Here is a 25,386-nt window from a genome sequence, read left to right as displayed (position 1 = left end):
GCCCTGTGGACCCGCCAATGGACGGGTGATGCCGATTCAAAGAAATATGGAAACATATGGAAACTTTGCCTTACAAGGGTGAGGTTTTATTTGGGGAGGGCCTCGCGGACCTAGTTTCCACAGCTACCGCGGATAAATCTTCTTTTGTGCCTTATGTTCCCCCACAGCAAAAGAAAACACCTCAATATCAGATGCAGTCCTTTCGGTCGCATAAGTCCAGAAGGGGCTTCTTCGCCAGAGGTAAGGGTAGAGGGAAAAGAATGCCTGCTACGGCTAGTTCCCAGGAACAGAAGTCCTCCCCGGCTTCTACAAAATCCACTGCATGACGCTGGGGCTCCACTGCGGGAGTCCGCGCCGGTGGCGGCACGTCTTCGACTCTTCAACCAGATCTGGGTTCTCTCAGATTTGGATCCTTGGGCGATAGAAATTGTATCCCAAGGCTACAAACTGGAATTCGAAGAAGTGCCTCCTCGCCGATTTTTCAAGTCTGCTTTGCTAGCCTCTCCCCCAGAGAGGGAAATAGTTTTAGCTGTGATACAAAAGCTGTGTCAACAGCAAGTGATTATCAAGGTTCCCCTAGTGCAACAGGGGAAGGGGTACTATTCATCTCTATTTGTGGTCCCGAATCCGGATGGCTCGGTCAGACCCATTCTGAATCTAAAATCCCTAAACCTGTATCTAAAAAAGTTAAAATTCAAGATGGAATCTCTCCGGGCAGTGATCTCCAGCCTGGAAGGGGGGGATTTTATGGTGTGACTAGACATCAAGGATGCATACCTTCATGTCCCCATTTATCCTCTTTATCAGGTGTACCTGAGATTCGCTGTACAGGACTGTCATTACCAGTTTCAGACGTTGCCGTTTGGGCTGTCCACGGCCCCGAGGATTTTCACCAAGGTAATGGCGGAAATGATGGTGCTCCTACGCAGGCAAGGAGTCACAATTATCCCATACTTGGACGATTTCCTGATAAAAGCGAGATCGAGAGATCAGTTGCTGAAAAGCGTGTCACTCTCCCCCAGAGTGCTGCAGCAACACGGCTGGATCCTAAATCTGGCAAAATCGCAGTTGATTCCAACGACTCAGCTATCATTTTTAGGCATGATTCTGGACACGGAAAAGAAGAGGGTTTTTCTCCCAACGGAAAAAGCCCAGGAACTCCAGAGCATGGTCAGAGACCTGTTAAAGCCAAAAAGAGTGTCAGTTAATCAATGCACTCGAGTACTGGGAATAATGGTGGCAGCCTACCTAGCCATACCCTTCGGCAGGTTCCATGCGAGGACATTTCAGTGGGACCTTCTGGACAAATGGTCGGGGTCCCATCTACAAATACATCAGAAAATAAGCCTGTCCCCCAGGGCCGGGGTGTCTCTCCTGTGGTGGCTGCAGAGTGCTCACCTTCTAGAGGGTCGCAGGTTCGGCATTCAAGGCTGGGTTCTGGTGACCACGGACGCGAGCCTCCGAGGATTAGGAGCAGTCACACAAGGAAGAAATTTTCAGGGACTGTGGTCGAGCCAGGAGGCTTGTCTACACATCAACGTGCTGGAATTAAGGGCCATATACAACGGCCTACGACAAGCGGAGACTCTTCTTCGCGACCTGCCTGTTCTGATTCAATCAGACAACGTGACAGCAGTGGCTCATGTAAACCGCCAAAGGTGGGACAAGGAGCAGAGTGGCAATGGCGGAAGCCACCTGGATTCTTCGCTGGTCGGAAAATCACGTAAGCGCGCTGTCAGCAGTCTTCATTCCGGGAGTGGACAACTGGGAAGCAGACTTCCTCAGCAGACACAACCTCCATCCAGGAGAGTGGGGTCTTCATCAAGAAGTTTTTGCAGAGATAACGAGTCGTTGGTGGCTTCCTCAAATAGACATGATGGCGTCACGCCTCAACAAGAAGCTTCGGAGGTATTGTTCCAGGTCAAGGGACCCTCAGGCGGTAGCAGTAGACGCCCTGGTGACACCATGGCTGTTTCCGTCGGTCTATGTCTTCCCTCCTCTTCCACTCATCTCAAAAATACTGAGAATCATAAGACGAAAAAGAGTCCAGACAATACTCATTGTTCCGGATTGGCCTCGGAGGGCCAGGTATTCAGATCTTTAGGAAATGCTCACAGAAGATCCGTGGCCTCTTCCTTCCAGGGAGGACCTGTTGCAGCAGGGGCCCTGCGTGTTCCAAGACTTACCGCGGTTACGTTTGACGGCATGGCGGTTGAACGCCAAATCCTAGCTAGGAAAGGTATTCCGGGGGAGGTCATCCCTACTCTGATAAAAGCTAGGAAGGTGGTGACGGCGAAACATTATCACCGTATCTGGAGGAGATATGTATCTTGGTGTGAAGCCAAGAATGCTCCTACGGAAGATTTTCACCTGGGTCGTTTTCTCCACTTTCTGCAGACAGGAGTGGATATGGGCCTAAAGTTAGGCTCTATTAAGGTACAGATTTCGGCCCTGTCAATATTCTTTCAGAAGGAATTGGCTTCTCTCCCAGAAGTACAGACTTTTGTAAAGGGAGTGCTGCACACCCAGCCTCCTTTTGTGCCCCCAGTGGCACCATGGGACCTTAATGTGGTGTTACAGTTCCTTAAGTCACACTGGTTTGAACCTCTTCAAACAGTTGAGTTGAAATTTCTCACTTGGAAAGTGGTCATGTTGTTAGCCTTGGCATCTGCGAGGCGGGTGTCTGAATTGGCGGCTTTGTCTCACAAAAGCCCCTATCTGATTTTCCATGTGGATAGAGCGGAGTTGAGGACTCGTCCTCAATTTCTGCCTAAGGTGGTTTCATCGTTTCATATGAACCAGCCTATTGTGGTGCCTGTGGCTACAGGGGACTTGGAGGATTCCAGGTCTCTTGATGTAGTCAGGGCCTTAAAGGTTTATGTAGCCAGGACGGCTCAGGTTAGGAAAACAGAGGCACTGTTTGTCCTGTATGCAGCCAACAAGGTTGGCGCCCCTGCTTCTAAGCAGACTATTGCCCGCTGGATCTGTAACACGATTCAGCAGGCTCATTCTACGGCTGGATTGCCGGTACCAAATTCGGTAAGGCCCATTCCACTAGGAAGGTGGGCTCTTCTTGGGCGGCTTACCGAGGGGTCTCGGCATTGCAACTTTGCAGAGCGGCTACTTGGTCGGGTTCAAACACTTTTGCTAAATTCTACAAGTTTGATACCTTGGCTGAGGAGGACCTCATGTTTGCTCAATCGGTGCTGCAGAGTCATCCGCACTCTCCCGCCCGGTCTGGAGTTTTGGTATAATCCCCATGGTCCTTACGGAGTCCCCAGCATCCTCTATGACGTAAGAGAAAATAAGATTTTAAACCTACCGGTAAATCTTTTTCTCCTAGTCCGTAGAGGATGCTGGGCGCCCGTCCCAGTGCGGACTAAATTCTGCAAGACTTGTATATAGTTATTGCTTACATAAGGGTTATGTTACAGTTGTCTCTGGCTGATGCGGTTTTGTTTCATACTTTTAACTGGTTCGTTTGTTCCAAGTTGTACGGTGTGGATGGTGTGGGCTGGTATGTATCTTGCCCTTAAATTAACAAAAATCCTTTCCTCGTACTGTCCGTCTCCTCTGGGCACAGTTCTTTAACTGAGGTCTGGAGGAGGGGCATAAAGGGAGGAGCCAGTGCACACCCATCTAAAGTCTTTAGAGTGCCCATGTCTCCTGCGGAGCCCGTCTATACCCCATTGTCCTTACGGAGTCCCCAGCATCCTCTACGGAAAAGGAGAAAAAGATTTACCGGTAGGTTTAAAATCTTATTTTTTGATATTGTATTATGTTGATATAAATTATATTTTTGAAAAATGAGATCCATAAAAATGCCTCATTACAGTGTCCATTTTCGGTAATGAAGAATCCGGATTGCCTTACAGAATGGACTGCAATGTATGGCATGCTGTAATTGTCTGGGCTGTCCATATGTATTGTGAAATTCTTTATTGCTTCAAGAAAGTGTAAACCTCTTTTCTCCTTCGTCCTAGAGGATGCTGGGGACTCCAAAAGGACCATGGGGTATAGACGGGATCCGCAGGAGACATGGGCACTTTGAGACTTTAAAAGGGGTGTGAACTGGCTCCTCCCTCTATGCCTCTCCTCCAGACTCCAGTTAGATTCTGTGCCCAGAGAGACTGGACACATAACAGGGGAGCTCTCCTGAGTTTCTCTGAAAAGACTTTATGTTAGGTTTATTATTTTCAGGGAGCACTGCTGGCAACAGGCTCCCTGCTTCGTGGGACTGAGGGGAGAGAAGCAGACCTACTTCTGTGAGACTGATAGGCTCTGCTTCTTAGGCTACTGGACACCATTAGCTACAGAGGGTCTGATCACTTGGGTCGCCTAGCTGCTCGCTCCCGGAGCCGCGCCGCCGTCCCCCTCACAGAGCTCAGAAGATCGAAGACAGGTGAGTAACCGAAGCAAAGAAGACATCGGAAGGCGACAGAAGACTTCAGTCTTCTTGAGTTACCGAGCAGCGGTCGCGCTGCGCGCCATTGCTCCCGCTCACACAGGCACTGCATGGGTGCATGGCGTAGGGGGGGCGCCCTGGGCTGCAATATAAACCTCTTTTAGACAATATCTGGCTATTTTAAGGTGCATAGGCATTATTTGTGACCCCCGCCAGTATAATCTCAGTGGGACCGAAGCGCGCCTTGTAGGGGGCGGGGCTTCCTCCTCAGCTCTCACCAGCGCAATTTCCTCTCCATAGCTTGCTGCAGAGATGCTGCTCCTGGCCCTTCCACTGCTGTCACAAGTAACAGGGTGTTGAAAACAAAGGGGGGGGGGCACTTAATTTTGGTGTTGGTTGTATTATATTACAAGCGCTGATAGGTCTGGGGCATTGTGCTTTTCAGACCGGTGGGGCGCTGGGTGTGAGCTGGCATACTCCTTCTCTGTCTCTCTGAAAGGCCTTGCTGTGGGTCTGTCCCCTTTAGCCCAGTGTGTTTGGGGATGTTGGTACGTGTGTGTCGACATGGCAGAAACTGAATGCTCTTCCCAGGAGGAGATTAGTGTGAGCGCTGAGCAGAATGAAGAGGTGACTCTGTCGGCACCGCCGACTGTGATTGGTTTGACATGTGGAATGTGTTGAATAGCAGTGTGGCTTTGTTACATAAGAGGTTGGACAAATCTGAGTCTCAGAACCAAGCATGGAGGCAATCCATGGGAGAAGTGGTACCACACACTCGGGCCCCCTCGGGGTCCCAAAAACGTTCATTTACCCAGGTAGCAGACACTGATACCGACACAGATTGTGACTCCAGTGTCGACTATAATGATGCAAATTTGCATCCTAAGGTGGCTAAGAGTATTCAGTACATGATTGTGGCTATAAAAGACATGTTGCATATTACAGAAGACCCCGCTGTCCCTGAGACAAGGGTCTGTATGTATAAGGGCAAGAAACCGGAGGTAACGTTTCCTCCCTCTCATGAACTGAATGCCCTTTTTGAAAAATCCTGGGAAACGCCAGACAAACGATGGCACATTCCCAGGAGAATTGCTATGGCATACCCGTTTCCTTCTCAGGATAGGGTTGGGTGGGAGGCAACACCCATGGTAGACAAGGCTCTAGCGAGATTGTCCAAGAAAGTGGCGTTACTATCTCCTGAAATGGCGTCCCTTAAAGATCCTGCTGATCGGAGGCAGGAAGCTACCTTGAAATCTATTTATGTCACGACAGGTACACTGCTCAGGCCGGCTGTGGCTTCGGCGTGGGTAAGTAACGTGATTGAAAACTGGGCAGATAACTTTTTTTATATAGTCTGTTTTTATTGAGAACAATGAAAAAGTACACACCGGTTCAGCCTCGGAAAACATACAATGGACCTACTGATACAGAGAAGAAAAGGAAAAACAGTGTATATACATTCCTTGCAAGCTTTGAAAATAAAATCTAATAGAACACTGTGAATCCTAGTAACATAAGTCCATCAAAAATGAAAAAATAAAATTTGTCCTGCCGAAACGGTGCATGTGCCAACATAAAGCACAATTTAATTAAGAATTAGGAAGAGGGACTAGAGAATAAAGGAGGGCAAAAGGTATTAAAAAGAGCAAGGAGAAGGAGAGGAAAGAGCAGGGTAGAGAGACCGAATTCTCACTGAGGTATCTTAGTCAGAAAACATCCTATTAATAATTGTAGGGAGTAGGCTAGAGATGAGAGTAAACTACCTCTTTTACTGCATTAGGAATATATAGTCTTTGTATAGTGTCGAGGTTTTATAGGTCAACCAGGGGAGCCACATAGAATTAAATTCAACAGTCTTGTCGCTAGAAGCTAAAAGTGTCTCCTCCATAGCCATATAATAATCTAACCTAGAGAACCAGTTTTTACGTGTGGGGGAGGTGGTAGATCTCCATAGAGTCGGTACCGTCGCTCTGGCTGCATTACAGAGATGCCTCTGTAGTGAAGATTTATAATCCGATAGGGCCATAGAAGAGTGATTCAGTAACCAAAAGGCCGGGGTAGAGGGGACAGTAATATGCAAAATATCCTGGGAAGTTGTTATAACATCAGTCTAGTAGGAGGTTAACAGGGGACAACTCCACCAGATGTGCAAGAATGTACCCAAAGCTTTACAGCATCTCCAACAATTAGCAGAAACCGAAAGAGAGATGGTATACATAAGGGTGGGATGTCTATACCACCGCATTAGAATTTTGTATTGTGTTTCTCTGATCTGGATACAGATAGAACTATTCTGTGTTTTGCGAAAAATAGCTTCCCATTCCTTGTCAGAAAACTGCAGACTCAGGTCTCTCTCCCATCTTGAAGTGAAAGATGGAAGGGTGAGAGTGTCGGGCATATGTAATAGATTGTATAGGGTGGAAATCGTGTGAGTAGGGTGAATTGGAGCGACGCATAGTCTTTCAAATTGTGTTAACTCTCTAGTGGCCCGAGGAAGTCTATTATCTGAATTTAAGTAGTGTCTAACCTGAAGATATTTCCAAAAATCTGTTTGTGGGATGTTCCATTTGGTTAGAATATCCGCAAATTGTTTAACTCCAGATTTTTGTACCAGTTGTCCAACTCTGAAAAGTCCCTCTAGTGCCCATGTACGAAAGTGCGCAGGAGAGATACCTGGTATAAAGTCCGAGTTACCCAAGAAAGAAGTTAAGGGGCCAAAGTCTGAGGAAATATACGAACGGCGACGTATATTTTTCCAGAGAGATAATGTGGGGGAGATGGTAGGATGAGCTATAGTCAATTTGGGTATAGCGGGAAGCCATGGAAAAATTTAGGGGAATTGCCGTGTATAAAGGCCTTCCAAACCCACCCATTGCTTAGTGTCCCGACTCCTGGTCCAGTCCAGAATTCTGTTGAGCAAAATTGCCTCGTAGTAGCTCCTAATATCTGGAAGTTGAAAACCCCCTCGTGAAGCTGACCTTATCATAATTGATTTACTTATTCCCGGTCTCTTACGGGACCACACAAATTGCTGTATAAGGAGCTGAATGGACCTGAACCATGAGTCCAGGACCTGTATCGGCAGCGTCTGAAGAGTGTAGAGTAATTTAGGCAAAGTGTTCATTTTAACTACGCCCACCCTACCAAGCCAGGACAAATATCTTAAGTGCCACCTACAGTAATCGTTTCTTACGGCTCGGAGGAGTGGGAGGAAATTCAAAGATAGTAAATGTGATAGGTCCTGTGGCAATTGGACTCCTAAGTATGTAATATGTGAGGGTTTCCAAAGAAATGGAAAGGAGTGTTTCAAAATAGTTATTGTGGAGGGCGTTGCAGAGATGTTCAGGGCGCTGGACTTGGAAGCATTCACCTTAAAATTAGAGAGGGCACTAAATGTGTCGAGTTCTCTCATAAGATGAGGTATGGAATGCGTGGGACGGGTAATCAAAGCTAGAATGTCATCAGCAAAAAGTGCTAGTTTATATTCCTCATCACCCAATTGTAGGCCTGATATACATTTGTTGGCTCTGATAGCCCTGGCTAGTGCTTCTATACAGAGGACAAAAATGATAGGGGAAAGAGGGCAACCCTGTCTCGTCCCGTTACTTATTAAAAAAGATTCTGATAGTGAGCCATTAATACGGACATGTGCCGACGGAGATGACTAAAGAGCTAAAATCCTGCCCAACACCCGCGGACCTAGTCCGATGTGCTCCAGAACCGACCTCATAAAACTCCAGCTAACCCTGTCAAAAGCCTTCTCGGCGTCCATTGACAGAAGAACGGCAGGGATCCGTCCGTGCGAAGCAAAATGTATAAGATTCAGAATTTTAGTCGTGTTGTCTTTAGCTTCGCGACCCGGCACGAATCCCACCTGGTCGTTGTGTATGAGATAAGGGAGGAACTCGTTGAGTCTAGTCGCCATCAGTTTTGCAAATAGTTTTATGTCCACATTTAGTAGAGATATGGGTCGGTAGCTGGAGCACACCGAAGGATCCTTCCCCTGCTTGGGGATAACTGTTATTTGAGCTTCTAGGGATTGCTTAGAAAAATGCGTATCTGCAGAAATTTCGTTAAAAGCTTGAAGAAGGTGGGGAGCCAATCTATCTTTAAATATCTTGTAGTAAGCGGACGGAAAGCCGCCAGGGCTTTTGCCCTGGGGCATGGACGATATGGCAAGTTCTACTTCTTGCAGGGTAAAGGGCCGTTCCAGCCGAAGTATCTCAGTCGACGCCAATGTGGGATAAGCAACCCTCTCCAAATATCTCCTGGATTGAAGGACATCCGAGAGAGGATCTGCATCCGGGGAATATTCAGTCAAATTATACAGCTGCGAGTAATATTTTCTAAAACAATCTGTTATTTCAGGGGTCTTGAAGCACTGGACACCTCTATCATTTTTCATAGCATTAATAAACATGGATGATCGTTGAGCTCTAAGAGCATGTGCTAGAAGACGTCCCAGTTTGTTACCCCACTGGTAGAATTTAGCTTTACACTTGCGTATAGAAAATTGGGTGTTTGCGCTAAGGATTTTGTTTAAATTCAACCGTGCTTCCGTTAACTTAAAAATTCTTCCTGTGATAAGGATGATTTATGCAACGTCTCCAACTTACTAATTTTTTGTAGTAACTCGTTTATTTGGGCAGACTTTTTCTTTTTCTTTAAGGAACCTAGCTGGATAAGTTTACCTCTCAAGGTACATTTATGCGCTTCCCATATAATTACTTTAGAGACCCCATCAGTAACATTATTCTCAAAATATTCAGCAAGTGCCATGTCTATCTCGCCTTTGCAATGTGTGTCATGTAGAAGAGTCTCATTAAGACGCCATGTCCACGGTCCTATTGAGTGTGAGGGCACCAATAGCACCATAGAAACCGGGGCGTGATCTCACCAGGTCACCGAACCGGTGGGCAGATAACTTGTCATCGGGTTATATCAGGGACGCTGCAGTCTATCTAAAAGAGACGGCGAGAGATATTGGCCTTTTGGGATCAAGGGCCAATGCTATGGCAGTCTCGGCTAGAAGGGCGTTGTGGACTCATCAGTGGAATGGTGATGCTAATTCTAAGAAAGCTATGGAGGCTCTCCCCTACAAGGGTGGAGTTTTGTTTGGTGAAGGCCTCGCGGACCTGGTTTCTACAGCTACCACAGGTAAGTCCTCTTTTCTGCATTTTGTTCCTCCATAGCAAAAGAAAACGCCCCCATATCAGATAGAGTCCTTTCGGTCGCAGAAATTCCGGAATGGATGCGGCTCATCTTTCCTTGTGGCAAGAGGTAAGGGTAGAGGAAAAAGATCGCCAGCTGTGGCAGGCTCCCAGAAGCAGAAGTCCTCCCCGGCTTCTGCCAAGTCCACCGCATGACGCTGGGGCTCCCCTGCGGGAGTCCGCACCGGTGGGAGCGCGTCTTCAACTCTTCAGTCAGGTCTGGGTTCTCTCGGGCATGGATCCTTGGGTGCTGGAAATTGTGTCCCAAGGATACAAGCTGGAGTTTTAAGACGTGCCTCCACGCCATTTTTTCAAATCGGCCTTGCCAGCTTCTCTTCCGGAAAGAGAGGTGGTGTGTACGGCGATACAAAAGCTGTGTCAGCAGCGAGTCATTCTCGAAGTTCCCCAGTCACAGCGGGGAGAAGGGTTTTATTCAAGCCTATTCGTGGTCCCGAAGCCGGACGGCTCAGTAAGACCGATTCTGAATTTAAAATCCCTCAATGTGTATTTGAAAAGTTTCAAATTCAAGATGGAATCTCTCCGAGCGGTGATCTCCAGTCTGGAGGGGGGGGGGGGGGGGATTTTATGGTGTCAGTCGACTTAAAGGATGCTTACCTACATGTCCCCATTTATCCTCCTCATCAGGCGTACCTGAGGTTCGCTGTTCAGGATTGTCACTACCAATTTCAGACGTTGCCGTTTGGTCTTTCCACGGCCCCGAGGATTTTCACAAAGGTAATGGCGGAAATGATTGTGCTCCAAGGGGTCACAATTATCCCGTATTTGGACGATCTCCTGATAAAGGCGAGATCACAGGAGCTGTTACTGAAAAACGTTGCGCTCTCACTGCGGGTGCTGCAACAGCATGGCTGGCTCCTGAATTTGCCAAAGTCGCAGTTGATTCCGACAACGCGGTTGTCGTTTTTGGGCATGATTCTGGACACGGAACTGCAGAGGACTTTTCTCCTGTTGGAAAAAGCTCAGGAAATCCAGAACATGGTCAAGGAACTTCTGAAATCGCCAAGGGTGTCGATTCATCAATGCACTCGAGTGCTGGGGAAAATGGTGGCGGCCTACGAGGCTATTATGTCTGGCAGGTTCCATGCAAGAATGTTTCAGTGGGACCTACTGGACAAGTGGTCAGGGTCCCATCTGCAGATGCACCGGAAAATATCTCTGTCCCCCAGGACCAGGGTTTCTCTCCTGTGGTGGTTCCAAAGTTCTCACCTTCTAGAGGGTCGCAGGTTCGGCATCCAGGATTGGATTCTGGTGACCACGGATGCGAGTGTCCGAGATTGGGGAGCAGTCACACAGGGAAAAAAATAAAATAAAATTTCCAGGGGAAATGGTCAAGCCAGGAAGCTTGTCTGCACATAAACATTCTCGAATTAAGGGCCATCTACAACGGCCTGCTACAAGCGGAACATCTTCTTCGCGACTGGCCCGTCCGGATTCAGTCGGACAACATAACAGCCGTGGCGCACATAAACCGCCAGGGCGGAACAAAGAGCAGAGCGGCGATGGCGGAGGCCACCAAGATCCTTCGCTGGGCGGAATAACATGCAAGCGTCCTGTCAGCGATCTTCATTCCAGGCGTGGACAACTGGGAAGCAGACTTCCTCAGCAGACACGATCTCCACCCAGGAGAGTGGGGTCTTCATCAAGAGGTTTTTGCAGAAGTGACAAGTCGTTGGGGAATTCTTCAAATAGACATGATGGCGTCTCGCCTCAACAAGAAGCTTCAGACATATTGTTCCAGGTCAAGGGACCCTCAAGCGGTAGCAGTGGACGCTCTGGTGACACAGTGGGTGTTTCAGTCAGTCTATGTGTTCCCTCGACTTCCACTCATCCCAAAGGTGATAAGGATCGTGAGAAGAACAAGGGTTCAGGCGATACTCGTTGTTCCAGATTGGCCTCAGAGGGCCTGGTGTCCGGATCTTCAGGAATTACTCACAGGAGATCCTTGGCCTCTTCCTCTAAGAGAGGATCTGTTACAGCAAGGACCGTGCATGTTCCAGGACTTACCGCGGTTGCGTTTGACGGCATGGCGGTTGAACGCCAAATCCTAGCTAGGAAGGGTATTCCCGGGGATGTCATCCCCACCCTACTTAAGGCTAGAAAGGAGGTAACGGCGAAGCATTATCACCGTATCTGGGGAAAATATGTGTCTTGGTGTGAATCCAAGAAGGCTCCTATGGAAGAGTTTCACCTGGGGCGGCTTCTCCATTTTTTGCAAGCAGGCGTGGATGCGGGCCTGAAGTTAGGCTCCATTAAAGTGCAGATTTCGGCCTTATCAATTTTCTTTCAAAGGGAATTAGCCTCGATTCCTGAAGTTCAGACGTTCATGAAAGGCGTACTACACATACAACCTCCATTTGTGCCCCCTGTGGCTCCATGGGACCTTATCGTGGTGTTACAGTTCCTTACGTCACATTGGTTTGAACCTTTACAAATGGTTGAGTTGAGATTTCTCACTTGGAAAGTGGTCATGCTATTGGCCTTGGCGTCCGCAAGGCGGGTGTCCGAATTGGCGGCTTTGTCGTGCAAAAGCCCCTATCTAATCTTTCATGAGGATAGAGCGGAGTTGAGAACTCGTCAACATTTTTTACCGAAGGTGGTTTCTTCGTTTCATATGAACCAACCTATTGTGGTGCCTGTGGCTACTGAAGCCTTGGCTGATTCAAAAAATCTCTTGATGTGGTCAGAGCTTTGAAAATTTATGTAGCCAGAACGGCTCGGGTGAGAAAAACAGAGGCGCTGTTTGCCCTATATGCGGCCAACAAGGTTGGCGCTCCTGCTTCTAAGCAGACTATTGCGCGCTGGATCTGTAATACGATTCAGCAGGCTCATTCTACGGCTGGATTGCCGTTACCGAAATCGGTGAAAACCCATTCCACTAGGAAGGTGGGCTCATCTTGGGCGGCTGCCCGAGGCGTCTCGGCATTACAGCTTTGCCGAGCAGCTGCTTGGTCGGGGTCAAACACTTTTGCTAAGTTCTGCAAGTTTGATACCCTGGCTGATGAGGACCTTATGTTTGCTCAATCGGTGCTGCAGAGTCATCCGCACTCTCCCGCCCAGTTTGGAGCTTTGGTATAAACCCCATGGTCCTTTTGGAGTCCCCAGCATCCTCTAGGACGAAGGAGAAAATAGGATTTTAATACCTACCGGTAAATCCTTTTCTCTTAGTCCGTAGAGGATGCTGGGCGCCCGTCCCAGTGCGGACTCTATCTGCAGTACTTGTATATAGTTATTGCTTAAGTTACACGAAGGTTGTGTTTGGTTAGGGTCAGGATGTTGCTGATCTGTTTTAGTTCACACTGTTAACTGGCTTTAATTAAATGCCATGTTGTACGGTGTGTTTGTGGTGTGAGCTGGTATGTATCTCACCCTTAGTTTAACAAAATCCTTTTCCTCGAAATGTTCGTCTCCTCTGGGCACAGTTCCTATAACTGAGGTCTTGAGGAGGGGCATAGAGGGAGGAGCCAGTTCACACCCATTCCAAGTCTTATAGTGTGCCCATGTCTCCTGCGGATCCTGTCTATACCCCATGGTCCTTTTGGAGTCCCCAGCATCCTCTACGGACTAAGAGAAAGGATTTACCGGTAGGTATTAAAATCCTATATTCTCTAGCATCCATAAGGGATATTGGGGGAATCTAGTAAGATTGGGTATAGACAGGGTCCAAAGGAGCCGGTGCACTTTAAATTTCTTCAGCTGTGTGTGTTGGCTCCTCCCCTCTATGCCCCCTCCCACAGGCAGTTTAGAAAAAAGTGCCCTCAGGAGAGGCTGCACACTCTGCTAGCTCCGGAGAGTTTTCTTCAGTTTATTTTCAATCTTTGTTATTTTCAGTATACTGTATGGGCAACAGCATACCTGCACCGTGGGAGTTAGGGGGTAATGATCACCAGCCTTGCGAGGTGTCAGAGCCGCTTCCCCGCTGCAGGACCATCGTCCTGAGAGGTTGTTGTACAGCGGGGCACTGCGCTTTGGCGGTCACAATTGCAGCATGCCGCACACCCCTAACAATAGCCTGAAGGTGACATCAGTGGTGAGTACAAACCGGGGGCCCCGCTAGGGGGGTACCCCGCTTCATGGTGCGGCAAAATGCAGTGGCGGCATACGTGATCCACCTGGGGGGATCCCTCTATAGCCCCCATGTATACACTGGCAGCTATTTTATTACTTATCTGTGTGTAGTGTATATGAGTTTTGTTTACTGTAAACATTGTAAAACACAAATTGTGCAGTGTATGTCACAACAGATTCTCTCCCCCTATGTCTGGTTCAATATCATGTGAACAGTGTAGTCAATCCTCACAGCTCAGTGAGGGTCAAGAGCCTTCCTGGCTAGGTGCCATAAAAACCATGATGTCCGATTTGTCATCGCAGCTCACTGCTAATGCTCAACAACTGCAGCAGGCTTTTACAGACCTAGCTGCTAGGGCAGATGTTCCACAACCCCCCCTCTCTAATTCAGGACCACTAAAACTTGGGTTACCTGCTTTACTCTCAGATTCAGATGAGGAAATACAGGAGGAGGGGGAGGAATTGGATCCCGTTATTGTGGATTCCCCTTCTGCACAGGGTATTGAACCCCTTATTTTGGCTATACGGGATCTGTTAAAACTCCCTCTAGAGGACGCTGCGTCACAGCAGTCATTTTTCTTCACATAAAACAAGCTCAGTGTCACTTTCCATGATTCTGCAGAGTTAGATGACCTATTTAAGTTAGCCCGGAAAAATCCAGATAAAAAATACCAAGTGTCAATACGGTTTTTGCACACTTTCCCATTTGCTCCTGAAGGCAGGAAATTCTGGGAAGAACCCCCGGCTGTGGACGTATCAGTCTTGCGCCTATCTAAGAAGGCAGTACTGCCAGCCCCGGGCTCCTTCACCATAAAGGACCCTGGGGATAGGAAGCTAGAGACTACACTGAAGTCTATCTACACAGCAGCAGGTATGTACTGTACTAACAGTACTAATGTCACACAGTACAACGATATACTAACAACCTCTTATGATAGATATTTTATTATATTGAAATGTAATGATCGCATAGTGCATCTGCTCCTCCTTTGTCTGTGTACACTACAGTGACACTTCTGAAGCACATTCAGGACACTGCACGTGTCCTGTGTGACTCTCTTAAGGAGATAGGCAATATTAACGCTAGGACTACTGCTATGGCAGTGTTGGTGCGCAGGGCTTTGTGGTTGCATCAGTGGACAGCGGACGCAGAATCCAAGCACTGTGTCGAGTTTCTCCCCTTTTCGGTGGAATTGGATATGTGGATTACTAAAGTTACTACGTGAAAATCCACGTTTCTCCCCTCTGGGGCCCCGCCCACTAGATGCTCCTAACCAGTCCTTTCAGTCTAATAGATTTAGATCTTGGGCCAGAGGTACCTCCTGCTAGAGACACCAGAGGTAAGACAAGAAAACCAGCGATCGCCGGTTCTCAGGAGAGCACCAGTGCAGCATTCCTCTAAGGCCTCAGCATGACAGTACCCACCCCAAGGGGATCTCGAGGTGGGAGCTCGGCTGCGTCACTTCAGCCACGTCTGGGAAAGTTCCTGCCAGGATACCTGGGTCAAGGACCTCATTTCTCAGGGCTACAAGCTGGAGTTCGACAGTGCTCCTCCCAACCCATCAGGCTTTCCAGCTTTGGAAGAGACTCGTGTTACGCTGCAACAGGTCATCCTGAAATTGGTCCAATCCCAAGTCATTGTTCCAGTGCCGCTGCAACAACAAGGAAAGGGGTACTACTCCAACCTTTTTGTGGTACCGAAACCGGATGGTTCGGTAAGACCCATTTTGAATCTAAAATCCTTGAACCCTTACCTAAAGGTTTTCAAGTTCAAGATGGAATCCTTGCGAGCAGTGATTGCGGGTCTGGAAGAACAGGAGTTCATGGTCTCCCTGGATATAAAAGACGCCTATCTCCCTATCCCGATTTGGCCACCTCATCAGGCTTACCTGAGGTTTGCCCTGCTGAACAATCACTACCAGTTCCAGGTGCTACCATTCAGCCTGTCCACAGCTCCGAGGGTGTTGACAAAGGTGATGGTGGAGATGATGTTCCAACTCCAGGTCCCAGGAGTCAATGTTGTCCCTTACCTGGATGATCTTCTGATAAAAGCAAGATCCAGGAAGCTTTACTTGCTCCATATAGACCGCACTATCCAGCTTCTGTCACACCATGGGTGGATCCTCAATTTACAGTAGTCCCACCTGGAGCCAACTCAGAGGCTCCTGTTCCTGGGAATGTTGTTGGATACTGTGGACCAAAAAGTGTTCCTCCCAGAGGACAAGACGGGACCACTTCAGGAGATGGTCCGCATGGTTCTCCGGCCTACTCGGGTATCCTTCTATCTTTGCATAAGATTGTTGGGGAAAATGGTTGCCTCGTACGAGGCGATCCAGTATGGAAGGTTCCATGCCAGAACTTTTCAGTTGGATCTCCTGATCAAGTGGTCCGGATCACATCTTCAGATGCACCGGATACTTCGGCTGTCACCTCAGGCCAGGATTTCTCTCCTGTGGTGGCTGCAGTCCTCCAAACTACTGAAAGGCCGAAGTTTCGGGATTCAGGATTGGATCCTCCTTATGACTGATGCGAGTCTGAGAGGATGGGGAGCTGTCACCGAGGGGGCTCAGTTCCAGGGCAGGTGGTCAACCCACGAGGCCCTCCTTCCGATGAATATTCTGGATCTTCGGCAATCTACAATGCTCTGCTTCAGGCCTCTCCTCTGCTCAGGGATCACGCGATCCAGCTACAGTCGGACAACATCACAGAAGTGGCGTACATCAATCGGCAAGGAGGGACAAAAAGCAGGACCTGCATGAGAGAGGTGTCAGAGATACTCCTCTAGGCAGAAAGAAATGCAAGAGCAATGTCCGCAATCTTCATTCCGGGTGTAGACAACTGGGAAGCGGACTTCCTGAGTCAACACGATCTCCACCCGGGAGAGTGGGGGCTTCATCATCGGGTGTTTCAGCAGATCATCGACTGGTGGGGCTGCCCACAAATAGACATGATGGCTTCTCCTCTCAACAAGAAGCTTCGTTGGTATTGCTCACGAACCAGGGACCCTCAGGCGAGGGCAGTAGATGCACTGACGTCGCCTTGGCCCTACCGGCTGGTCTACCTGTTTCCTCCGATTCCATTGCTCCCAAAGGTGCTAAAGCGAATCAGGAATCCAAGAGTCCAGACAATTCTGATTGCCCCGGATTGGCCTCGGAGGGCTTGGTACACGGAACTTCTGGACATGTCCGTCGAAGACCCTTGGCCTCTGCCACTGAGAAGGGATCTTCTTCAACAAGGACCGTTCGTCTACCCGGACTTACGGCAGCTTGGTTTGACGGCATGGAGGTTGAGCGGGACATCCTAGCTCACAAGGCCCTTTCCAAAAAGGTTATTGCTACCATGGTGCAGGCCAGGAAACCTGTGACGTCAAAACACTCTTGTCATGCCGCCGTCGCGGCCGCCGTACTTGCCTCTCCGGGGGTGCTGGCTCTCCGGGCGGCCGTTCTCCCTGGCGGTCTCCGGCGCCCGGCGCTCCGTCCGGCGCTCGTGGTGTGGATGTCGCGGGTGCGCCCGGCGTCCACTGGGGGATGGGTGACGTCATCGGCGCTTCCCCAATCAGGTGCTGGCGGGAAGTACAAATTCAGACGCCGGGCAGAGCTCCGGCGCCTGAGTATCATCGTTACTACTGCTGTAGTTGAGATCTCCAGAGCTCCCGTATCCCTGTGGCGTCAGCGCTTCCTCTGTGCCTCCAAGCACCTCCGTGCCTCCAGCACCTCCGTGCCTCCAAGCACCTCCGTGCCTCCAGCACCTCCGTGCCTCCAAGCACCTCCGTGCCTCCAAGCACCTCCGTGCCTCCAGCACCTCCGTGCCTCCAAGCACCTCCGTGCCTTCAAGCACCTCAGCATCTCCAAGCGCTTCAGCGCCTTCAAGCACCTCCATGCCTCTAACACCTCAGTGCCTCCAAGCACCTCAGTACCTCTTGCACCTCAGTGCCTCTAGCACCTCAGCATCGCTCTCAGTGAGCTTATGGTAATCTTCACCAATTCATCAGCACCTTTGCAAGTCTTGTCTTTCAGGAGACCTTCAAACGTTCACCCGTGCCTTCTGTCTACCGTCCTAATCCTGCATGAGGAAAACCTACATTCGGCCATCTCTACTGCAACCCAGTGGCGGTTCCTCTTCCCGGTCACCGGAAGAAACCCTGAGTCCACAACACTTCCAAACCAGGTCAGTGATAGTATACTCAGGCCACAAGGACCAGGGGGATCGGAACACAGAGTCGAGCGCCATCCAAAGTTTGGCTTCCCGAGTTCAGACTCAGGAGGCGACACAGGGCCAGATGATGCAATATCTCCAGGAATTGTCCGGCCGATTGGATCAAATTCAAGCATCTTTAGCTTCCGTAATTCCGGTTCCAGTTCCCGTAACTGCTCCAGTTGCCGTTTCTAGTAACGCCCAACCTCCGGCCGGTACCAGGTCACGCCTTCAGCTTCCTACTCCTTCCCGCTATAATGGGAATCCAAAGAATTGCCGTGGTTTTCTAAACCAGTGCGAGGTGCACTTCGAGCTTCTCTCTCATAATTTCCCTACGGATCGGTATAAGGTAGCGTATATCATTTCCCTGCTTAAAGGGTCAGCGTTGGATTGGGTGTCTCCGTTATGGGAACGATCTGATCCCGTGGTTTCTGACTACACCAACTTCATTACGTCCTTTCGAAGAATCTTCGACGAGCCCGGCAGGATGACCACTGCTTCTTCTGACTTGCTTCGTGTTCATCAGGGCTCCCGCTCCGTGGGTCAGTACGTGGTTCATTTCCAGACCATTGCCTCTGAACTTCGCTGGAATAATGACGCCCTGAGGGCTGCCTTCTGGAACGGTCTCTCCGACCGGCTGAAAGATGAGTTGATCACTAGGGATCTGCCGGATCCATTGGAAGAGTTGATCTCCCTTTGCGTCAAGGTGGATCTTCGGATGCAGGAGCGTGGAGGAGAACGTAGTCGTTCAGATCGTTCCAGGTTCCGGCATCCTCCTCCTAGGCCGGCAGCTGTGCCCAGCTCGGATGAACCCATGCAAATTAACCGGTCCCGACTGTCTCCGGAGGAACGACAGCGTCGTCGTGAGGGTAAACTTTGCCTTTACTGTGGAGCCGCAGATCATTTCCTCAAGTTTTGTAAATCTCGTCCGGGAAACGGGCAGGCCTAGCTTGTTCTGGAGGAGTCAAGTTGGGGGTCACGACTAAATCTTCTCCGAATTTGGATTGTTTGCTTCCTGTGTCTTTAATCACCAAGTCTGTCTCCAAGTCTTGTGAGGCCCTGTTGGATCCGGAGCTGCGGGGAACTTCGTTTCTTCTTCCTGTGTCCAAAGCATGGATTTGAAGGTACGGCCTATCGAGCGGCCTATTTCTTTGACGGCTATCAATGGTATTAGAATTTCCAAGGGTCTCATAACGTGGCACACGGAGCCAGTTAAGCTGCAGGTCGGGGCTCTTCATCAAGAATGTCTGGAATTCTTGGTGATTCCGGAAATGCATCATGATCTGGTCCTCGGAATGCCTTGGCTCAAAATTCATAATCACCACATTGACTGGAAGTCCTCTCAAATTCTGTCTTGGAGTTCTTTTTGTCATGCTAACTATCTCACTCCCGTTTGTCCGCTCCGTGTCTCTTCTAAGTCGGATGAAGAGCATATTCCGGAGGCGTATCAGGGGTTCAAGGATGTGTTTTCGGAACAGGCGGCTGATCAGTTACCACCTCATAGGCCTTGGGACTGCCCTATTGACCTTATCCCGGGGAAGATGCCTCCCCGTGGCCGCACATATCCTTTGTCACTTCCCTAGACTCAAGCTATGTCGGACTATATTAAGTCCAATCTGCTCAAGGGATTCATTCGCCCCTCTTCCTCCCCTGCTGGAGCGGGCTTCTTTTTCGTGAAGAAGAAGGACGGGGGGTTGAGACCATGTATCAACTACCGCGGCTTAAACAATATCACCATCAAGAATAAATACCCCTTGCCACTAATCACAGAGTTATTTGATAGGGTTCGTGGCGCCCGCGTTTTCTCCAAGCTCGATTTGAGGGGAGCTTATAATCTAATACGCATCCGAGAAGGGGATGAATGGAAGACCGCCTTCAATACCCGGGATGGGCATTACGAATACCTGGTGATGCCGTTTGGCCTTAGTAAAGCTCCTGCCGTCTTCCAGGGATTCGTCAACGAAATCTTCCGAGACATGTTATATCGAAGTGTTGTGGTATATTTAGACGACATACTGATTTTTTCCAAATATCTTATTGAACACAGGTATCAGGTCAAAGAGGTGCTCCACCGTTGACGATAGAATCGTCTCTATGCTAAGTTCTCCAAGTGTATCTTCGAAGTGACATCGGTTCCGTTCCTCGGTTATATCATCTCGGGGACGGAGCTTCGCATGGATCCGGAGAAGCTCTCTGCCATTCGTGACTGGACTCAGCCTCTCTATTTGAAAGCAATACAAAGATTCCTGGGCTTTGCGAATTACTACAGGAAATTCGTGAGGGGTTTCTCCACCATTGTTGCGCCCATTACTGCCTTGACGAGAAAGGGCTCTAACCCAAGTTTGTGGCCTCCCGAAGCTATTGAGGCTTTTTCCCACTTGAAATCAGCTTTCATGTCCGCTCCAGTACTCCAACAACCAAATTTTGAAGAACCTTTCTTCCTAGAAGTTGACGCATCTTCGGTCGGAGTTGGGGCCGTTCTCTCTCAGTACTCCTCAGATAAGAAATTACATCCGTGCGGCTTCCACTCTCGTTAATTCTCTCCAGCCGAACGAAATTACACTATTGGAGACCAGGAACTTTTGGCAATTAAATCTGCCTTGGAAGAGTGAAGATATCTCTTAGAAGGGGCCAAACATGTGATTACCATTTACACTGATCACAAAAATTTGTTGTATATCAAAACCGCACAATGCTTGAATCCTCGCCAAGCTAGATGGGCACTCTTCTTCACTCGATTTTCTTTTGTTATCAAGTACCGGGCCGGGACTTTCAATACTAAAGCGGATGCGCTGTCCCGTTCACAAACTTCCACAGACGAAGATGATTCTTTTGAGCGGAGTTTAATTCTAAATCCAATTTCTGTCTCCGCTGCCTCAACTACTCCAGTTCCTCCCCCTGGAAGAATGTCCGTACCAGCTAAATTCCAGCCGAAAATACTACAGTGGGCCCATATCTCCAAGTTTTCCGGTCATCCCGGCGCCCAGAAGATGTACAAGTTTCTGCAAAGATCTTACTGGTGGGACACCATGAGGAAGGATGTACAGGATTACGTTAATTCTTGTCCACAGTGTACACAACATAAATCTCCTCGCCTGCCTCCTGCTGGGTTGCTTCGTCTTCTGCCCATTCCTATAAAACCCTGGACTCACATTTCCATGGACTTCATCACTGACTTGCCCTGTTCCAAAGGTTGCAACACCGTCTGGGTGATCGTCGACCGTTTTTCGAAGATGGCGCACTTCGTTCCATTGACCGGTCTGCCGACAGCTCCTAAACTAGCTCTATTATTCAGCCGAGAACATTTTCGATTGCATGGGTTGCCTCAGGAAATAGTCTCTGATCGAGGGGTACAGTTCACCGCAAGGTTTTGGAAAGCTCTCTGCTCGGCCTTGCAGATTAAACTAAAGTTTTCATCCGCTTATCATCCCCAAACGAATGGACAAACGGAACGAGTCAATCAAGATCTAGATACTTTCCTCCGCCTTTATCTCTCCCCTTCACAGGACAACTGGGTGGAGTTGTTACCTTGGGCGGAGTTTGCCCATAACCATTCATTTCATTCTTCCACTGGTGAGTCTAAGTTCTTCGTCAACTATGGGTTCCACCCACGAGTTCCGGAGTTACCAAGTCTTCCGACAGAAGAGGTTCCAGCTGTAACGTCCACTCTACTACACTTCAGACAAATTTGGAGTAAGATTCATGCTAGTCTTAAAAAGGTTTCAATCCGATACAAGTTTTTCGCAGATAAGAAACGGCGAGCCGCTCCTCAATACAAGGTTGGTGATAGGGTATGGCTGTCCACACGTAATCTCCGCTTGAAGGTGCCCACTATGAAGTTTGCTCCAAGATTCATCGGTCCTTACCCTGTGCTACAAGTCCTGAATCCCGTGGTCTGTAAGTTGGGTTTACCTTCTCATCTACGTATACCAAATGCCTTCCATGTTTCTCTTCTTCGTCCTCTCGTCCTTAATCGTTTTCATTCTGAGTCCTCTAGCCCCACCTCAGTGGAAACTGAAACAGGAACAGACTTCGAGATCAAAACTATTCTGGACTCTCGTTACCTTCACAAGAATCTGCAATATCTGGTGGAATGGAAAGGGTATGGTCCTGAGGAGAGAAGTTGGATAAAGGCTTCTGAGGTCTCGGCTCCTCGACTAATCCGGATTTTCCATTCTAGACACCCTACGAAACCAGGAAAGTGTCCAGGGGCCACTCCTAGAGGAGGGGGTACTGTCATGCCGCCATCGCGGCCGCCGTACTTGCCTCTCCGGGGGTGCTGGCTCTCCGGACGGCCGTTCTCCCTGGCGGTCTCCGGCGCCCGGCGATCCGTCCGGCGCTCATGGTGTGGACGTCGCAGGTGCGCCCGGCGTCCACTGGGGGACGGGTGACGTCATCGGCGCTTCCCCAATCAGGTGCTGGCGGGAAGTACAAATTCAGACGCCGGACATAGCTCCGGCGCCTGAGTATCATCGTTACTACTGCTGTAGTTGAGATCTCCAGAGCTCCCGTATCCCTGTGGCGTCAGCGCTTCCTCTGTGCCTCCAAGCACCTCCGTGCCTCCAGCACCTCCGTGCCTCCAAGCACCTCAGCATCTCCAAGCGCTTCAGCGCCTTCAAGCACCTTCAAGTACCTCCATGCTTCTAACACCTCAGTACCTCTTGCACCTCAGTGCCTCTAGCACCTCAGTGCCTCTAGCACCTCAGCATCGCTCTCAGTGAGCTTATGGTAATCTTCACCAATTCATCAGCACCTTTGCAAGTCTTGTCTTTCAGTAGACCTTCAAACGTCCACCCGTGCCTTCTGTCTACCGTCCTAATCCTGCATGAGGAAAACCTACATTCGGCCATCTCTACTGCGACCCAGTGGCGGTTCCTCTTCCCGGTCACCGGAAGAAACCCCGAGTCCACAACACTTCCATACCAGGTCAGTGATAACTATCATCATATCTGGAGAAGATATGTCACTTGGTGCGAGGAACGCACGTATCCACCTGCTGAGTTCCACTTGGGTCGTTTCCTACGTTTCCTGCAGGCTGGTGTGGATAAGGGCTTACGTCTGGGTACCATTAAGTTCCAGCTTTCATCTCTCTCAATTTTCTTCCAGAAGAAATTGGCAGTGTTGCCAGAAGTTCAGCCCATCTTGCAAGGGGTACTTCATATACAACCTCCTTTTGTGCCGCCCATGGCATCCTGGGATTTAAATGTAGTGTTGGAATTTCTACAGTCCTCCTGGTTTGAACCACTGATGACAGTAGAAGACAAGTTCCTCACGTGGAAGGCAGTGATGTTATTGGCCCTGGCTTCTGCTTGGCGTGTCTCAGAATTGGGGTCCTTATCGTGTAAAAGTCCCTGCCTGGTCTTTTACGAGGACAAAGCAGAGCTCAGGATCAGGACTAGGCAGCAGTTCCTGCCGAAGGTCGTCTCTGTGTTCCACTTGAATTAACCTATTGTGGTTCCGTCAATTTCTGGCACTTCTGCTCCTCCGGAGGCATTGGATGCTGTGTGAGCTTTGAAGATCTATGTCAAGAGAACGGCTCGGATCAGAAAGACGGATTCCTTGTTCGTGCTATTTGATGTGCAGAAAAAGGGTTGCCCTGCTTCTAAGCAGTCCATTGCTCGTTGGCTTAGGCTTACTATCCAACAGGCCTATATGTCGGTAGCCTTACCTGTTCCTAAGTCTCTGAAGGCCCATTCTACAAGATCGGTGGGGTCTTCCTGGGCGGCTGCCCGTGGAATCTCGGCCTTTCAACTATGCCGAGCTGCTACCTGGTCAGGGAAGAACACCTTTGTGAAGTTCTACAGGTTGGATATCCTGGCCAAGGAGGATACCCAGTTTGGGCAGGTGGTGCTGCAGACGTCTCCGCACATTCCTGCCCGTTTTGGAAGCTTTGGGACGTCCCCATCATACTAGATTCCCCCAATATCCCTTTTGGGTGCTAGAGAAAATAGGATTTTAATTAGCTACTGGTAAATCCTGTTCTCATAGTCCATAAGAGATATTGGGCGCCCGCCTCAGTGCGTTGACTTTTCTGCAGGTTCTCTTTTCTATGGTTACCCGTTCAGCTGTTGCTGTTTTGTTACCGGCCGTTGATGATCGTTTTTATGTTAGTGGTGTGCTGGTGTGTAAATCTCACTACTCCTTGTTGTTTGTTCCTTATCTCAAGTATATCCTTTCTCCTTCGGGAACTATTTTACCTACAACTGCCTGTGGGAGGGGGCATAGAGGGGAGGAGCCAGCACACCCAGTTGAAGAAATTCAAAGTGCACCGGCTCCTTTGGACCCCGTCTATACCCCATCGTACTAGATTCCCCCAATATCCCTTATGGACTACGAGAAAAGGATTTACCGGTAGGTAATTAAAATCCTATTTTTCTAAATGTGTTAACTAATTTTTATATTCAGATGATGCAGCACAGGAAGCTCTGACAGATATGCCTCCAAGGTCTGAAGAGGTAAGGCTGTAGTCTAGTGATGTGCACCTATATTAGTCTATTAATTATAGTATAGCCAGGGCCTTCTTAACAGCAGTGTAGGCCCCTGGGCACAGCGATGCACTGGGCCCCCTACCCATCCTCCAGCGGTAGGGGTGGGGGTGCTATCAGCCGCAGCATTGATGTCCCGTGGGCGGTAGCGGGTGTTCTATATGCCACTCAGTGTGTAGGACCTGGAGCAGTAATTTCTGCTAATTACTCCTTTACTGCACAGCACAGATGGTGTAAGATGGGGTGGGAGGGAGAACACTAACCTGTAGAAGAGGCATTGAGATGAATAAAGGGGCCCTTTTACATAACTTCCAGGGTGGTAAGGGGTGTGTAATACGCAGGGGAGGAGTGGATAGTGGAGAGGACTTAATATTCATCATTTTCGGTGGGAGGGCAGCTTGCTTGACTGCAGATATCTCCAGTTCCTGGAAATAGATTTCTTAGCTTTGAATGCGATAACAAACTAGAGAGTCCAACCTTTCAAGAAGTTCTGGGAACTTGGGGATCAGAGATCAGGAGCCAGAGCAATCCACCGGCAAAAGTATAAAACTGCATACCAGGCGTGTGGAGCTGGAGCAGGGACCAGTTGCTTGAAGGCTTATATCTCTGGTTCTGGGCATAGTAGAGACAAGCTACCAATGTCCACTGAAAGCGGGGAGTCCCATATTTTGGAGAATATCCTCAAAAAAACTCTAAGTCAGACAGAACCAGAGATATCTGGCTGGGAAGAGCAATTAACAGTCTTGGATGGGGACCACTGCTTCGAAGTCAGATATCTCCGGTTCCCCTGTGCCGATTTTCAAAAATCTGGTACCCCTGGAAAGAGGGGACCCTCAGCTATCAGCCTAGGGCCCTTAGACTCCTGGGGCCCTTGGGCAAGAGCCCATTGAGCCCATACGAAAAGACGGCCCTGAGTATAGCATACATATTGTTCTATTTCCAGCACTGTTTAATGTTTTGTGTATATAATGTACAGTATAACCTTTAATGGACTGAAATTACACTA

At 49.1% G+C, this 25,386-nt stretch overlaps 1 protein-coding gene across 4 annotated transcripts in view; it reads left to right on the top strand.

The window, feature by feature from the left end:
• The window catches only part of LOC134927634 (intraflagellar transport protein 70A), a 254,713-nt gene that overhangs the window by 83,005 nt on the left and 146,322 nt on the right, over positions 1-25,386 (top strand). For all 4 annotated transcript variants that reach the window (XM_063922382.1, XM_063922384.1, XM_063922383.1 and 1 more), the window contains one exon: positions 24,301-24,350. In XM_063922382.1, the coding sequence (XP_063778452.1) occupies positions 24,301-24,350 (50 nt within the window). The remainder of the gene's footprint in view (positions 1-24,300; positions 24,351-25,386) is intronic.

Source organism: Pseudophryne corroboree, chromosome 5 (genome assembly GCF_028390025.1).
Source record: "Pseudophryne corroboree isolate aPseCor3 chromosome 5, aPseCor3.hap2, whole genome shotgun sequence".
NCBI classification, from domain to species: Eukaryota; Metazoa; Chordata; class Amphibia; order Anura; family Myobatrachidae; genus Pseudophryne; species Pseudophryne corroboree.
Note: the sequence above shows the minus strand (reverse complement) of the source record. Positions and strands in the feature narration are given on the sequence as shown.